This window comes from Oncorhynchus mykiss, chromosome 1 (genome assembly GCF_013265735.2).
Source record: "Oncorhynchus mykiss isolate Arlee chromosome 1, USDA_OmykA_1.1, whole genome shotgun sequence".
NCBI lineage: Eukaryota > Metazoa > Chordata > Actinopteri > Salmoniformes > Salmonidae > Oncorhynchus > Oncorhynchus mykiss.
The window spans coordinates 70,212,943-70,229,909 of NC_048565.1; the positions used below are offsets into that span (position 1 = coordinate 70,212,943).

General features: G+C 47.8%; 1 protein-coding gene across 10 annotated transcripts in view; it reads left to right on the top strand.

Annotated features, from left to right (window-relative positions):
* The window catches only part of zswim8 (zinc finger, SWIM-type containing 8), a 34,210-nt gene extending 18,648 nt beyond the window's left edge, over positions 1-15,562 (top strand). For 3 of the 10 annotated variants that reach the window (XM_021610481.2, XM_021610487.2, XM_021610495.2), the window contains 19 exons: positions 2,074-2,181; positions 2,854-2,935; positions 3,329-3,449; positions 3,564-3,765; positions 3,833-4,008; positions 4,557-6,304; positions 6,510-6,608; positions 6,786-6,910; positions 7,029-7,347; positions 7,531-7,686; positions 7,882-8,104; positions 8,223-8,512; positions 8,639-8,913; positions 9,046-9,543; positions 10,882-11,080; positions 11,280-11,483; positions 11,641-11,760; positions 11,859-12,037; positions 13,995-15,562. In XM_021610481.2, the coding sequence (XP_021466156.1) occupies positions 2,074-2,181; positions 2,854-2,935; positions 3,329-3,449; positions 3,564-3,765; positions 3,833-4,008; positions 4,557-6,304; positions 6,510-6,608; positions 6,786-6,910; positions 7,029-7,347; positions 7,531-7,686; positions 7,882-8,104; positions 8,223-8,512; positions 8,639-8,913; positions 9,046-9,543; positions 10,882-11,080; positions 11,280-11,483; positions 11,641-11,760; positions 11,859-12,037; positions 13,995-14,198 (5,328 nt within the window). In that variant the 3' untranslated portion in view covers positions 14,199-15,562. The remainder of the gene's footprint in view (positions 1-2,073; positions 2,182-2,853; positions 2,936-3,328; positions 3,450-3,563; positions 3,766-3,832; positions 4,009-4,556; positions 6,305-6,509; positions 6,609-6,785; positions 6,911-7,028; positions 7,348-7,530; positions 7,687-7,881; positions 8,105-8,222; positions 8,513-8,638; positions 8,914-9,045; positions 9,544-10,881; positions 11,081-11,279; positions 11,484-11,640; positions 11,761-11,858; positions 12,038-13,994) is intronic. The other 7 variants (XM_021610554.2, XM_021610519.2, XM_021610538.2 and 4 more) reach the window with 7 other exon arrangements.
* The last annotated feature ends 1,405 nt before the right edge of the window (positions 15,563-16,967 follow it).

Here is a 16,967-nt window from a genome sequence, read left to right on the forward strand (position 1 = left end):
TTCTCGCAAAGCCATGGGGGCTATGTTATGCTTAGACCTTTCCAGTTATTCAGTCCACTTACTTGCCATAAGAGGTGACATTTTGCTATGACAAAAGAGCGATGCAGTAGTCAACACAGATTTAATCACTCCAAATACTCAGCAGGGAATGCAACAGTTGCCACGTCCCTCTCAAGGGTTGAACATCAAATCATGAGAGGTCTTCAAAGGAATGCTGCTGCGGGTATTGTTAGAAATACAGACCCACTAGTGCAGTTTTTTTGGGGGGTTGTGTTAAAATGGGGAACCGTAGGGTGTAGGTAGCTTTGAAATAATACATTATTAATAACCATTTTTTTTATTTCCTGAAATTCCGTGTCTCCTGAGAGCATGATCACACGGTGTGTCAGAATATAGGCACTGTGCTTTCAACAAGAAGTTGTCTAAATGTGTATCTTCTCAGACATACATCCACAGACTGAACTCACAGGTCTGTGTCTTCCCTGTTCCTCTCAAGGGCGTTTGATCACACATACAGGCACGCACACACACATACACACGCACACAGTTCAACTTGAGTGTGCTCAATTAGTTGCACATTATGAAACCACTCCAGAAGAACCACGCGATAAATACCAAGCACACACACACACACACACACACACACACACACACACACACACCCCTCAGCACAGAACTCTTGACTGTTAAGTGTGTAAAGCAATGTACATTAACACCCCTAAAGAACTGATCCATCTGTTATAACCTCTGATCTCAAAGTATTTTATTCTGAAATGTTTTGGTCAGAGATCAGCAGAAGATCGTCACCGAAAGGTTGGGGGTTAGGGGGAGTGTGTTGGCAATGGGCATATCTGCTGCTGATGTATAATCCTATTAATGAGTTTGGAATGGGGAGAGGCTATACGTCTGGTGCCCAAATGGATGACGTTTGTCTGCCAAGCAAGAGTCGAGTGGAGATGAACGGACTCAGTTCAGTTTAGCCAGTCGTCCCGATGAGCCCTTCCCAGCAAGCTAGCTAGTTTATTTTTATGGCTAGAAACTTCGGCGAGAATTTGAAACTTGTCTGTCGAAATTGGGACTTGGGAGTGTTTAGAATCATTCTGTTTTTATTGGAGTAATTGTTATGTTTATTTTTTAATTATTTGAATGTAACGTTAAACATTAATTCCATAGTTGTACAATTTCAGGTGAAAATCACGACAAATGTTGCACTTTAGCTGTCACCCTGGCCTTATATTGGCTAAACTATCTAGCTACTCCCCTCTCCTTACTGCGGAAAGCGGGAGCGAAGGACACTGTGCCCCGTGTTGCCGGTTTTCAGCGCAAATCTCCCCATTGAGCAGAATAGGCTGTATCACTGTGACATCCAGATGGTTACTACCAATACGTTCTTTCTCATGTAGGTTGCTATCCTACTCAAAATAAAATGAAGTGGGATGGAACAAATTGGAGATGGTGACCAATGCTAAAAGTTATTTCTCCCTCGCCCTTCAAAATACACATCACTTCCTTTCATACGTTTTAACTAGCACCATGCTGTTGCCAGCATAAACGAAGGGCATATCAGAACGACTCTTGACTCTCAGCTGTGCGACACACTTCATCCATTTAGGCACCAGGCATGTCCGTATAGCCTCTCCCTATGAAATGTTCTTTAGCAGGCTATTAGAGCACAAGCATGCCGCTGTCCCTCCCTATCTTGCGGTTTGTGCTATTTACCCTAAAACATACTCGGCCCATCATCATTATATCATCCCCTCTGTTCCTTTCTCTTGTCTCCATCCTGGGCCAGGAATCTCAAGTGTTTCCGCTCACCACACAGTAGTAGCAGACCACCTCTCTCTCTCTTTCCCGTCTCTCTAGTCTTATTTTAATGTGAGGTATATTATAACCACTTTCTGTTGTAGTGATGTCTTGTACTGTACGACCCCCGAACTTGAAGTTTGTTGCACACCTACATTTCAGTTTATATTTGAATTCTCTGCATTTAAACTCAGTGTGTGAACAGGAAACTGAGCAAGGTGAGATACTAAATGTACACTAATACCTGTCACTTCTTTGTTTGTCTGCCAGGCGTCTGCAGTCTGCTTGCGAGCCCCCGTGTCAGAGTCCCTGTCCCGGCTGCAGAGGGACCAGCTGCAGAAGTTTGCCCAGTACCTCATCAGTGAGCTTCCCCAACAGGTCAGACTGTCGCACCACACTAACTGGTTAGATTATCTGCTAGCTTCACTTCAGGAATAATGGGTTTGCTGGGTATCTCAATGTGGAGGCTCATCATAACTAGGAGGCAAGTTCCAACCACTGAAAGTAACATTCAAATGTGTAAATTGTATTAGCAAAGCCATATATTGTGCATTGAATCCTAGACACATTTCTCAATCCCTTTAGGCTCTTCAAAAACATTTAGATAATGTTGTTTATCTACTGAAGATCACCAATAGTTGCAAAAATACATTCAGTTGAACGTGTGAACAATGTTGTCCTACCTCCCAGTGGCTAGGTCTGTAGAGGTAGCTATGCTCCGCCTGTAACATGCCCAGTCTCAATACTCCCTTTGTCTGCCCCCTGTGCTACTGGGATAAAGAACACACAGTAGTTGCATTGTCTCCTTATGTATTACAGTCAATAGTGCAGTGTTGGTCAGTGTAATGTTACTCAGCTCTAAGGCCAACTGTATTTCTTAGCTGTAATTAGAGCCTTGTGTTCAAAACGTAGGATTTAACAAGTAGCCATGAGAAGCTATGCCCCAACCCTGAAACAATGGCGAAACCGATTGTCATAACCTATCATTAATGGATCTGAAACAGATTCTATCATACTCATTGAAACTGATCTGTTATTTTTCTCCTCCAGATTTTGCCCACAGCCCAGAGGCTTCTGGATGAGCTCCTGTCCTCCCAGTCTACAGCCATCAACACAGTGTGTGGTGCTCCCGGTACGCCCAGCCAACCTGCACTTCTGTTTGCCTCCTGCAGGGGGCAGCCTATACTTATCTCTCACAAGGGTTCATAATGTGATCAGAGACGATGATAATGAGTCAAAGTGCTGTGTATTGTATGGGGTGTAACTCACCACATCCGCCACCAATATGAGATAGGGATTGCGTCCCACGCCCACAACTGTAGATAGTGCAAATGGTAGAGAGAGGCCTGAGGGCGTTTTGCTCATTTGTATATATGTGTGGTTTGAGCATGCTATAAAGTGGTTCAGATGGCCCTCACATGACGTTTCACAATTATCAGCTTAAATCAGCATCTTGACATTTCCTGTATGTTTGTTGTATTGCATTTCTCTGGCTTTGTGTTTACTCCCTGTCTCCTGTGTACAGACCCCACTGCTGGCCCCTCAGCCTCTGATCAGAGCACCTGGTATCTAGATGAGTCAACGCTCAGTGACAACATCAAGAAGACTCTGCACAAGTTCTGTGGCCCCTCTCCTGTTGTCTTCAGGTAAGACAGAGACTGGCATAGTCAAAGGCAACAGGTATATTAAGGAGAGGACGCAGGTAATGTGTGGAAGTATACTTGCTAACCTGTGTGTGTGCTCCCTCTCTCCCGGTGCAGTGACGTCAACTCCATGTACCTGTCATCCACGGAGCCTCCGGCGGCGGCAGAGTGGGCATGTCTGCTGAGGCCGCTGAGGGGGCGGGAGCCTGAGGGCATCTGGAACCTCCTTTCCATTGTCAGGGAGATGCTCAAGAGGAGAGACAGCAACGCTGCACCCCTACTAGAGATCCTCACTGAGCAGTGTCTCACTTATGAACAGGTAACCCACACGTTACATACATACTTATTCACACATGATAGGACAGAGGTGACTGTTCTCTCCGCAGATCATTGGCTGGTGGTACAGCGTGCGTACTTCGGCATCCCACAGCAGTGCCAGCGGGCACACGGGGCGCAGTAACGGGCAGTCGGAGGTGGCAGCCCACGCCTGCGCCAGCATGTGTGACGAGATGGTCGTTCTGTGGAGGCTGGCTGTCCTAGACCCCACCATGAGCCCTCATAGGTGAGGTCACTTCCCTTTCTTCCTGTCTAACGCTTACTTAGCCTTGATTTCCTACATCAACTAGAATAGTGTCTAATACTGACAACACAGCACTCCTCCTGTCTCTCTTACCTTCAATAAAATTCTCACTTTCACAACCCATCCCAGGTCTATCTATCTGCGTTGGGTTGATATACACTATTTTGAGGCTCTGTTAAGTTCATCTGGTTAGAGCAGTAAGTGTTTGGGACATTGAGTGTATTAGACCAGGGCATCCTCCTGATTCACTGTGCCCTGATTGCTGCTTGGCTTTTAGAGTGCTATGTGGTCTCACTCGACACTGTGTTAAATTAGCTCTTTGAGACGCAATGACAGAAAGCGAAATAAGGAACAACAGTGTCAGTTTCTTGCAGAAAGCTCTTTGTGTGTGTGTGTCTTTCAGTTAGTGGCAATTATGAGAATAATGGTGTGTGTGCTTGTTTGTTACTATTGTCTCTGCTCTGTGGCCCTTGTTTCCTGGACTGACTATAACAATGTGTGTCTACATTTCTTTTTACACCATCCCATAGGCGTTTGGAGCTGGCTGCCCAGCTCAAGCAGTGGCATCTGAAAGTGATTGAGATCGTGAAGCGAGGACAACACCGCAAGTCCCTGGACAAACTGTTCCAGGGCTTCAAGCCAGCCGTGGAGTCCTGCTACTTCAACTGGGAGGTGGCCTACCCACTGCCAGGCATCACCTACTGCAGTGCAGACAAGAAGAGCGCTTCCTTCTGCTGGGCCAGGGCAGTGCAGCAGCAGAGAGGGGCCAAGGCTGGCCTGGCTGGAGACCCCCCTGAACCTGGAGGAGGGAGATCTGGCAGCTCTGAGGGAGGTGGGGGAGACTACAAGGGCAGAAGTCTCCAACAAGAAGTGGCGGTCAGGCCCAAAGAGACCATCGTGAGCAAGAGGAAGGGGTTGTCGGCTGGGGGCGGAGGAGGGGTCCTAGTGCGGCTAGGGGGCAGTGTGTCTCTCTCTCTAGAGGAGGGCAGTAGTAAGGGGATGTACAAAGGCGCAGGTTCCTCCTCGTCCACTGGGGGCAAGGCTAAGATAGCCCAGGGGGGCAAGTCATCCTCTGGGGGATCAGGAGTGGTAGGGGGAAAACACCAAGCGGCCAAGCGGCGCACCAGCAGTGAGGACAGCTCCCTCGAGCCTGACATGGCCGAGCTGAGCCTGGATGATGGCTCCAGTCTGGCTCTGGGTGCTGAGGCCAGCAACACCTTTGACTTCACACCCCCGCCGCCTGAGATGCTGCCCTCACCAAGCCCGCTACTCAGAGAGCCACACAAATACAGTGCGGGAGGGAAAGGGGCCGGAAACACGCCCAAGGAGCGTGCCTTCGAGGGCAAACGGGCCACCCTTGCTGCCACCCTGCCTGCCGCTGAATCCCAGCCCGCCTTCCCCACCAAAGAGAACGCTGCTGTCATCGTGGAAGCAGCCATTGCCGTGGTGAATGTGGAGGCGGAGATGAATGGAAATGAGGAAGCGGCCATCGCTGGAGATGCTCGGCCCTCTACCTCGGTTGTTACCGTGACTGCAGCTGCCGCCAAGTCACCGCATGATGGCCGCCGAGAAACTGGCACTGGAGCCGTAGCACTGCCCAATCAGGCCCCAGAGGGAGCAGCAGGGGCAGGAGGAGACCCTGTAGGAGAGGATGACTACCAGGCCTACTTTCTGAATTCAGCTAATGAGGAGGGGGCAGAGAGAGTGTCGGAGAACAACAATGAGGAGGAACCAGACATCTTTGCTGGGATCAAGCCACTGGAGCAGGAGGGCCAGATGGAGGTGCTGTTTGCGTGTGCAGAGGCCCTCCACGCTCACGGCTACAGCAACGATGCCTGCAGACTGGCAGTGGAGCTGGCTGGAGACCTGCTGGCCAACCCTCCAGACCTGAAGGTGGAGCAGCCCCAGACCAAGGGCAAGAAGAGCAAGGTGTCCACCAGCAGGCAGACCCAGGTGGCCACTAACACGTTGGTTAAGACCTCCTTCCTGCTGACGGTGCTGAGCGAGAGGCTGGAGCTCCACAACCTGGCCTTCAGCACGGGTATGTTCTCTCTGGAGCTGCAGAGGCCCCCAGCCTCCACCAAGGCCCTGGAGGTCAAGCTTGCTTACCAGGAGTCAGAGGTGGTGGCTCTGCTGAAGAAAATCCCTCTGGGCCTGGTGGAGATGACGTCCATACGGGACAGGGCCGAGCAGCTCCGAGATGGGAACTTCTGTGACTACAGGCCCGTCCTGCCCCTCATGCTGGCCAGCTTCATATTTGATGTGCTGTGTACCCCAGGTGAATCTTGCTACACATTTTTAATTCACCATGTTTTTCCCTTCCACATTCACATTCTGATTCTGTTTGAGCTCACACACTACATACACAGATATATAACGTTTACTTGATAATTGATCTGAATTACACGTCAGGCAGTCATCACACAAGTGAGACTTCCAGTCATTTATATTTCACCTAGTCCCCCTCTATCTTGTTTGTACAGTTGTGTCCCCCACAGGTTCCCGTCCGCCTAGCCGTAACCGGAACAACGAGATGCCTGGAGATGAAGAGCTGGGCTTTGAGGCGGCTGTAGCAGCACTGGGTAAGTTCAACCACAAGGTTTTTTGCATTTACACCTTCAGAAAGAGGTAGGCGCCATTTAGTGGTTCCATGTTGAGGTTAGTGATACTTAAATAGGAAAACGTCCCGGTGCTAGTTTGGCTTAGAAACCGATTAACTCTTTTGCTTCGGTCTTCATCTTTCTAACCCCCTGGTGTAGGTATGAAGACCACAGTGAGCGAGGCAGAGCATCCTCTGCTGTGTGAGGGGACCAGGAGAGAGAAAGGAGACTTGGCTCTGGCCCTCATGATCACATACAAGGATGACCAGAGCAAGCTGAAAAAGGTGGACCTTCTGCACTGTGGCCAGTAGAATAACTAGTTACCAATAAACATATTAATGCATTTTTTTGAATGCATTGTATGGCTTGTGGATGATTCTCCCTCTCTCTCTGACCTTCCAGATCTTGGACAAGCTGCTGGACAGAGAGAGCCAGACCCACAAGCCCCAGACCCTGAGCTCTTTCTACTCCAGCAAGCCAGCTGCCAGCAGCCAAAGGAGCCCGTCCAAGCATGCTGCCCACACTGCTCACGGACACGGAGGTGCCACAGGAGGGGTGTCCAAACATGCCCCCAACGCCACAGCTGCAGCCGGGTCCTCCTCCTCCTCCTTGCAAGCGGTGGCTACTGGGGGGGCGGCAGGACAGCAGGCAGGTCTGGCAGGCAGTGGGGTGCAGAACAACCCCACAGCCGGAGAGTGTGTCAGTGAGGCCAGAGAGCAAGGTGAGGCACAGACGACAGGGTGGTAATGACATACTTTACCTGTGATGCACTGAACATGAGGTGTTACCCTACCTATGGGTAGACAGAGACAGATTTGTTGAAAATGGAAGGAATTGTTTTAATCCAACTCTGTTGCTACTGTTTAGATGTAAAACTTATTCAGTACTTAATTTATTGTCTTAGCAGATGGCGTCCAGCCTGCGTCATGTGACCAGCCGAGTGAGGCTGTCCCATTCAAGCCAGATGGCACAGTGCCGAGCCGCTTGGCGCTGGGAGGACGGGGGGCATACAGCGGGCGCTGCTGGGGCTCTCCTGTCCGCCAGAAGAAGAAACACACAGGTAACCATGACAACCCCACCTAAACCTCAGATTAAGACACTGGCTGTCTCTCAAATAACAGCCTATACTGTATAGTGTGCACTGCATTTGAACAGGGTGTATTGTATGACTCGAATGGCCATCTAGAGGTAGTATTGACACGTGGCTGACTAGATAGAAGTTTGAGTTTTAAGTGTTTTTACCTTGTTGTCCCAGGCATGGCGAGTATCGACAGCAGTGCTCCTGAGACCACCTCAGACAGCTCCCCCACCCTTAGTCGACGCCCGCTCAGAGGGGGCTGGGCTGCAGCTTCCTGGGGGAGGGGCCAAGACAGTGACAGCATCAGCAGCTCCTCTTCTGATTCGTTAGGCTCCTCCTCATCCAGTGGCTCTCGCAGGGCCGGAGGCGGAGCTAGGGCAAAGAGCACAGACACCAGCAGGTGAGTGACTTCTACATATTCTATACATGTGTTGATGCCATCTGATTATTGGAGAACTCAACTAAGGTATTCACAAAAATATGCTAATTGAACATTCCTCTTCTCGCCCCCCTCTTAGATATAAAGGACGTCGTCCCGAGTGCCATGCACCACATGTGCCCAACCAACCGTCTGAGGCGGCGGCCCACTTCTATTTCGAGCTGGCCAAGACCGTGCTGATCAAGGCCGGGGGCAACAGCTCCACCTCCATCTTCACCCAGCCCTCAGCCAGTGGAGGCCACCAGGGGCCCCACCGCAACTTGCACCTCTGTGCCTTTGAGATCGGCCTGTACGCCCTAGGCCTGCACAACTTTGTCTCACCTAACTGGCTCTCCAGGACCTACTCCTCCCACGTCTCCTGGATCACAGGTGAGGAGCTTTATTTTTCTCTGTCCTTTCTCATCGGGATAGGTCACCCCAAAAGCGAAGTTTCTTCTTTCATAGTCCATGAGACAGTAGTAGCTATAATGAATGTCTCTCCCTCTTCCCCTCCAGGCCAGGCCATGGAGATCGGCAGTGCTGCCCTCAACATCCTGGTGGAATGCTGGGACGGGCACCTCACCCCTCCCGAGGTGGCATCACTGGCCGACAGAGCATCACGGGCGCGGGACCCCAACATGGTTCGCGCTGCGGCTGAGCTGGCCCTTAGCTGCCTGCCCCATGCACACGCCCTCAACCCCAATGAGATCCAGAGGGCCCTGGTGCAGTGCAAGGAACAGGTACATGTCCGGTACTCTTCAGTTCTGCAGAAGACACATCGGACTACTCATGTAGGCTGGGCATCCTTTTATTCTTTTACCCTTTTATCCATTTTCTCTCTAAAATGCACTTTTTCCCCTAAATCTCCTCATCCTTTCTTCTCTCTCTCTTTTCTTCACCTCCTCCCACCTCTCTCCCTGCAGGACAACGTGATGCTAGAGAAAGCCTGTATGGCTGTAGAGGAGGCAGCCAAGGGGGGCGGTGTGTACCCTGAGGTTCTGTTTGAGGTGGCCCACCAGTGGTACTGGCTCTATGAGCAGACAGTAGGAGGGGGGTCAGGGGCCCAGCGTGAAGGCCCGGGACGCTGTGGGGCCAACGGCGGAGCTGGAAGGAGGCCCCCAGAGATGGGCCACGGTGTAATGGACAACATTGGCAACATGGATTCCTCCGGCGTCGCCACGGTGACGGCCTCAGTGACAGCAGCGGCTGTGGTGCCCGTCATCTCTGTGGGCTCCACCATCTACCAATCACACGCCCTTCCCGGCTCGGCCATGGCCCACCCCCACACCCAGGGCCTGCACCCCTACACCACCATCCAGGCCCACCTACCCACAGTCTGCACCCCCCAGTACCTGGGGCACCCACTGCAGCACGTCCCCCGGCCCACTGTATTCCCCGTGTCAGGGGGTGCCTACCCACAGGTAAGAGGACTGTCTGGAGGGAGGGAGGGAGGGCAGGAAGACAGGAAGACAAGGAGATACTGATAAGATGGGCTGAGGGAGAGATAGTAGGGGAGAAGAATTCGATAAGAGATGGACATGGAGAAGGCAATAAGAGTCAAATTGAAATAACAACAAATGTTTAACTAGGTAAGTCAGTTAAATTCTTAATTTACAATGCCGGCCAAACCTTCCCCTAACCCGGACGACGCTGGGACAATTGTGCGCCACTCTATGGGACTCCCGATCATGGCCGGTTGTGATACAGCCCGGGATAAAACCAGGGTCTGTAGTGATGCCTGTAGCACTGAGATGCAGTGCCTGAGACCGCTGTGCCACTCGGTACTTACTATCACAAATAAACTCAGAAATAGGCTGGTTGAGAATCATTACTATGGCTTCCAGTGAAACACTGTGCTGATAGTTGTTGCATCTTAAGTAGCTTCCATCTACTTTGAAGACATAACGTATCCCTATACACCCCCAACTTTGCTTCACACTAGATGCAAGCCTTCTCTCAGTCCCTAGAACATCACAGAGAATATCAGATGGTAGAGACTGCTCCACCCCGTTTGGAACTCACAAGATCCATTTGAGAATGAGACGGTGAATCTGGAGACTAACGCACAGTTTTGCATTCCCTTTATTTAATTTCTATTATTGTTATTTTTTATTACAACTTTGATTTCATACACCTCTTTCTGTATATTGTATTTTATGAACTTTTTGGTTTCATTAAAAAACAGTATTAAGTATTACAGTATTAAATTGAGATGGAGGGGGGGGCAGAAAGATGTACAGACAACATTGACACTGAGTTTCAAGGCGACTCAACTAGACAACTGGACCACTGCCAAGTGATCAGAATGCACCGGTGTACCCATAGTGTTTGACTTCAAAAATAGCAATTTCTCAAGCAATAATTTTGCTAGGGCTGTTTGGGAGTGGTCTGAGTGGGGAGGGGAACACTGAAAACTAGCTGTTATTGGAATAAAGGTTTGGAACTCTCTTTAATATTGTCACCAGGCAAAACTCCATGCCACCACAACAGGCTGAAATTCCAGGCAGTCTTTTCAAACAGCTCTTACACTAAAAGGGAATTGTCACCAATGTCATAGTACTATTCCAACTTCATAGTGTGAAAATGTATATAAAACACAGAAAAATCTAATTTTTGACTGCACTGTGCCTTTAAGCCCACGACCATTGTCTTTCGTCACTCCGTGTTGCTCGTCCCTCAGTGCAGACGAATGTCACACTATCTGGCATAAGACAGTGTCTCAGGACTGCAACAGAGAATAGCATCTAACTAATTTTAAGTGTGTCTGTGTGCCCTCTCAGGGAATGCACCCGGCCTTTATCGGTGCCCAGTACCCGTTCTCAGTGGCCGCTGGCCCCCATCCGCCCATGGCAGCGACAGCGGTCACCTTCCCCGGTGTTCCCGTGCCGTCCATGACCCAGATCGCCGTCCACCCCTATCACACCGAGACCGGCCTGCCTCTTAGCACCACTGTAGCAGGTGAGCAGAGACCACTGCTGTGGGTGTGTGCATGCACGTCTTTGTCCCTTGTATGTCTATAGATGTAAAATAATAATCTATTTAGCCCATGTAAGTGTGTGTATAGTTGATGGTTCACATTTGATAGCAGAAGTTGTTAAAAAAAAAAAAGACGTTTGAACTTGGATGTTTTATAATGGACTCTCTATGGCACTCTCAGGAGCCGCATCTTTTTCCCCTTTCTATCCAGTAGGTGGCGTCCATTCAGGCGCCACAATCCAGGCCATTCAGGGGTCATCTCTTCCTGGAATGTCTTCTCAGCCTGTCTCATTGGTCAGTGCCCCCTTCCCGTCTGAAGACGAGCAGCATAGCCAGCCAATCAGCCAGCAGGGCCTTCACTACCTGCACTCAGCATACAGAGTTGGTGAGGAACAACCATTCTTTTAAGTGTCCATGATAAGCATCTCTAGATGGTATAAGCACTGGGAATATCAGTTTAATCATTTTCTATGGTTAAGCATTTTATTCAAACTAATTGGTAGTGTTGTTAACAGTGATATTTGACCCTGACTCTTTGATAGGCATGCTAGCATTGGAGATGCTGGGCAGGAGGGCTCACAACGACCACCCCAATAACTTCTCCCGCAGCCCCCCATACACAGAGGACGTCAAGTGGCTCCTGGGCCTGGCTGCACGGCTAGGTACTCTGCCAGAATTCAAAGTAGAACATATGTTAGCCATAGACTTATGTCAATTGTCATTAAATACTAAATGTTCCCGGTTCTCCCATCCTTTCCAGGGGTGAACTACGTGTACCAGTTCTGTGTGGGTGCGGCTAAGGGTGTGCTCAGCCCCTTCGTCCTTCAGGAGATCATCATGGAGGCTCTCCAGAGACTGAACCCCGCCCACATCCATGCCCACCTCCGCACGCCTGCCTTCCACCAACTGGTGCAGCGCTGCCAGCAGGCCTACCTACAGGTAACACCAGGGTCCAGGCTGCAAACTACCCTCTAGATCCTTCCCTTAGCCCCTTCAACAGGCCTATTGACAGGTAACACCAGAGCCTAGGCCGCAAACAACCCCTAGCCATTTGGCCAGGTATGTATAAGCTATGTGGTGAATGGTGATGGCTTCACCTAGTCTTCCAAGACTTAGGGGATATTTTTGCCATATTGCCCACACCTATCAAGTTATTTCAGATCTGTAGACAGCTAAGGGGCTCACATCTCACCAGTACATACAAATACAGCAGCCTTTCACTAGCCACAAAGCTCTTTGGTAAACACCATGGACCTCATATCCTGAGCGTACACGTTGACTGTCCCCTTGGATAAAAGTGTACAAAACAACCACATTTTTATATCAGGCTACTAAGTTAGAAACTGATCAGAGTGGGTGTATTGGCAGGGCAAGGGGGAGTATTATCTTGGGGAGGAGAAGGAGAGTGAGCGTTTCTCACAGCTTACATAAATAGTTGATGAAGTCCGAGTGCTACACACCGTGGAGAAGGGAGACTCATGAGTGCATCCACTGGATAGCCTGCTCTGATGGGGAAGCGGCTAACCGGCCGTGACAGTTGCAAAGCTGAAAGGCATGTTGCCCCCTGGAGATTATGTACTTGCTCACATGCACATGCATGTGCACACTGAATTCCTTGCTTCCTTGCTGTGGTTTGAGTCACTGTCCTTCTACTTTAAACGAGGCTAGATAAAACCGCTGTGTTGGCTTTAAAGGTGAACGTTCAAATTCTCACTTTGTAAAGTGTAACACACACCTCTTCCTATTTGCCCCAGTGTCAGCTGACTTTCTCTTATCTGAATGATGTGTTATTTCTACACACAGTTGTACACACAATCTCACACACACGTGTGTGTGTGTGCTGGCACATTTGTTGATGTCCGCTGACAATATCAGCGCGACACAGGCTCTTCACTCTTTCTCATCAGGCAGTTAATGAGATGAGGTATCTGGGGGTTGTACTCAAGAGGAAATGTACCATGACTGACAATGAATAATTTCCTCAGTCACTGAAAGGGAATGAATTCCATATGCTGGATGTCTTGTGATGTCTTTCTCTGGAATCGGTTCTTCACTCCCCCTTAGAACACATCCTGTTCATATTAAACTCGGGTAAATGAGGTCAAAAGAGTAACTTTTGTGGTTCTTATATTGAAATGACTGCCTGAAATTGCAGCAGTACCAGAGGTTAGTGTCTACCCTTTTGAGTCATACTTCATTAAACAGCACCATTGTGAGCAAACTGAAACGCTCTCTGTTTCCCATTAATAATTTAGCAATTTAACCTCATTATGATGCAGAATCTGTCCTGAGAGGTAAAAAATGAAGCACCTGCTCAAAGCTGGGAGTGAAAAGACTGAATTCTCATCACTTCATCAAAATCCTAACAAAGGGCTAACCCTGAGATGGAGGGATGTGATTAAATTAACCCATTTAAACTCCGCCTGCTAGCGCGTCTTAGTATGAAATACATTGTCCAGAAGCAGAAATATAATTTAAACCACCTAGTTAAAGGTGTCTGTATCAAGGTATGCTATTAAGATAGTGGACCACATAAGGATAACTGTATCCCACCAAACACTGTTGACCAATCCATGTCTACCCCCTTAGCCCCTATATACTTGTGTAGACCTGAATGGATTGATATTCACAATGTGGCGAAGATTCCCCAGAGTCTCTCAGAGGACAAAGTGGAGCTATTACCATCCTTGTATCAGACCAATTTTCTCTGTTCATTGTGGGTAGGGTTTGGTTTTGGATTTGAGTAAAGAGATGATCCCTTGATGCCCCTTTGACCCCTGGGTGCCCTATCTCTGTGCCTAACTTTGACATAAGTAGTAAAGTAGATTACCCTTTGGTGCCCTGTTTGACTTACAGTCCATCTGATCCTCTGTCCCCCTCTCCATTCCCACTGCAGTACATCCACCACCGGCTGATCCACCTGACCCCGGCCGACTACGACGACTTTGTCAACATCATCCGCAGCGCCCGTGGGGCTTTCTGCCTGACACCTGTGGGCATGATGCAGTTCAACGACGTGCTGCAGAACCTGAAGAGGGGCAAGCAGACCAAGGAGCTGTGGCAGCGCATCTCTCTGGAGATGGCCACCTTCTCCCCATGACTATGAGGGCAGTGGAGTGGGAGAGGAACGACGCTCCCACCCTACAAACCCACAGCCCTGTCGATCTCTGTCTCTTTCCATCGACCCGTAGCCCTGCATCGAACGCTCTCTCCATTCGCCTTTCTGGCCTCTCGCTCACCTGACGTCACCCATCTCCTTGTGTACCCTGATGTACACACCCTACACAGCACACAGGCAGCACAATCAACCCCCATTTCCTTTTAGATGTCATAGGTGTGTGAGACACAGAGTTTGAGGTAAGCTGAATGGAGATCAGTTTATGTAGTTTTCTATATCTGTGTGTGACTGAATTGCAGCTCCCATTTATCATGGTTCATGTCTCTTTGTAACTTCCTGTAACGTATATTCCCAACTCATGTTCATCCTCCCAACTTTCCTACCAGAAGCTGTCACGAAGGATGCTTTATGGTTGCTTGGGGTGTATAAGTTGTCATTTATTTTGTTGTTGATGTTAGTTGGTTCTTTTATTGAAACAACTGAGTAAATCAGATTCATACTGCAACATTCCTCTGTCCTGGGGGAGTGAGCCTCCACCAGTCACTACGGATCTGAATTTTAGGTATTCTGACAGTGTTTAAACAAGAAAGAAAAAAGCAAGACAAAAAACAGTTTGTTGAAATAATTGAAAAAAAATGTAATACGAAAATTATCTGAGTACGGGTGAGGATTCTTTTTAGTGTTTTGTTTAATCTTTTGTTTTTGATATTTTGTATAGAATAACGTGTATGCAGAGAGGACTTTGAGAATGAGCGAGTGTTAACATGAGTTTTGTGTGGGTTACCTTTTCCAATTTAGCGGTTTGAGGTTTTGGGTCTGGAAACACAGGAGTCTGGCTGGACCAAACTCATCATTGGCCCTTTTGTAGTGGTTCAAGAGTGTAAGTGTACGGCCCCTGAGAATCTCAAGTACAATCATCCAATCAAATATCAGGATCACATAAAGGATGAGTGGACATGACATTTACATATGCCCTGCACATGTAGAATCATAAAAGTGCTATGCTCATAAAGGCTTATATGCAGACTGGGTTTCCAGGATACATCCATCAGCTGTTACTGTGGAATTCATGTCCATTGATGTTTTATAGGCGGCGTTGCCAGATCCCTGTGTTCCAAATCCACACCTCCAACCTTGCTCTGGAGCTCACGGGGTGAAGAGTGACTTAGTAGAAAATGTACTGTGATATTTTTGTATTCCTCGAAGTGTAGCTTGATTGAAAAAAAAAAAAAAAATTAAACATTTTGCTGATTGCAAGAAGTTGTAATTTAGAATAATAATAAAAAAATGGATAAAGCAATACTGACATGTAGAGTTTACTTAATAAAGGTAATTCAAAACACTAATTTGCTGTAATTTTATTTTACGTTGGTCGAAAGTGCAAGTGAGTACAAAAATTGACACTTGAACCACCTATTAATGTAAATCAGAAATAGTCTACTTATTTATTTTAAATCCTCTGACCACAAACTCCAATGGATTTGACTGGCAAAATGAAAAGGTATGACATAAAATTCATTCTTTGGTCTGTCACAGTATGACCAGGAGAGGGAACCATAGGGTAGTTTATGATCGGGCTCCAGTAGTCTGGCTAATCTGAGTTCATTTCGACACTATTATAGTTCATCTTTAATTCCCAAAATTTAGTTCAAAGTGGCTTTCATGGAATGGTTCCCAAATGATGGTGGTTCATAAGACAATGCAGTTTAAATGGGAAGACACATTTGCAATGTTTTACAATTGCTACACTTGCTACCTACTCAAACACCAAAGTTAGCATTTTATCAAGATTTTTGTCCTCTAGTGACTCAAGTAAAAGGAGTGGCATGGCTCAGTACTCTGCGTTGGAGAAAAATGTATGTCATGGTCTCGTATTAATTACAGAATTGTATAATGTGCAGCTTATCAAATACTAAACACAAATATCAACCAGCACAATGCAACAATCAATGCAACAATTTCAAAGATTTGACTGAGTTACAGTTCATAGAAGGAAATCAATCAATCAGGCCCTAATCTATGGATTTCACATGACTGGGTAAGGGTGAAGCTATGAGTGGGCCTGGGAGGGCAAAGGCCCACCCACTTGGGAGCTAGGCCCAGCCAATCAGAATTAGTTTTTTTTTATCAACAATAGGGTTTTATTACAGACAGAAATACTCCTGTTTTATCAGCCGACCAAGTGACTGGTCAGATGATCCCGCAGGTGAAGAAACCTGATGTGGAGGTTCTTGGCTAGCATTGTTCCACTTGGTCTGTGGTTGTGAGGCCGGTTGGACGTACTGGCAAATTCTCTAAAAACAATGGAGGTGGCTTATGGTAGAGAAATTAACATTCAATCATTTGGCAACAACACTGGTTGACATTCCTGCAGTCAGCATGCCAATTGCACACTTTCTCAATTTGAGACATCTGTGGCAATGTGTTATGTGACAAAACTGCATATTTTAGAGTGGTCTTTTATTGTCCCCAGCACAAGGTGTACCTGTATAACGATCATGCTGTTTGATCAGCTTCATGATATGCCACACCTGTCAGGTGGATGGATTATCTTGGCAAAGTGAAAAAAAAAAAAGAAGCTCACTGACAGATGTAAACAAATGTGAAAGAACAGTTTTTTTGTGCATATGGAAAATTCCTGGTGTCTTGTACTTCAGCTCATGAAACCAACACTTTACATGTTGCGTTTATAGTTGTGTTTATTGTGTATATATAGCCCCACCTGTGAAGCTGCAAGGTAAACCTGAAAGA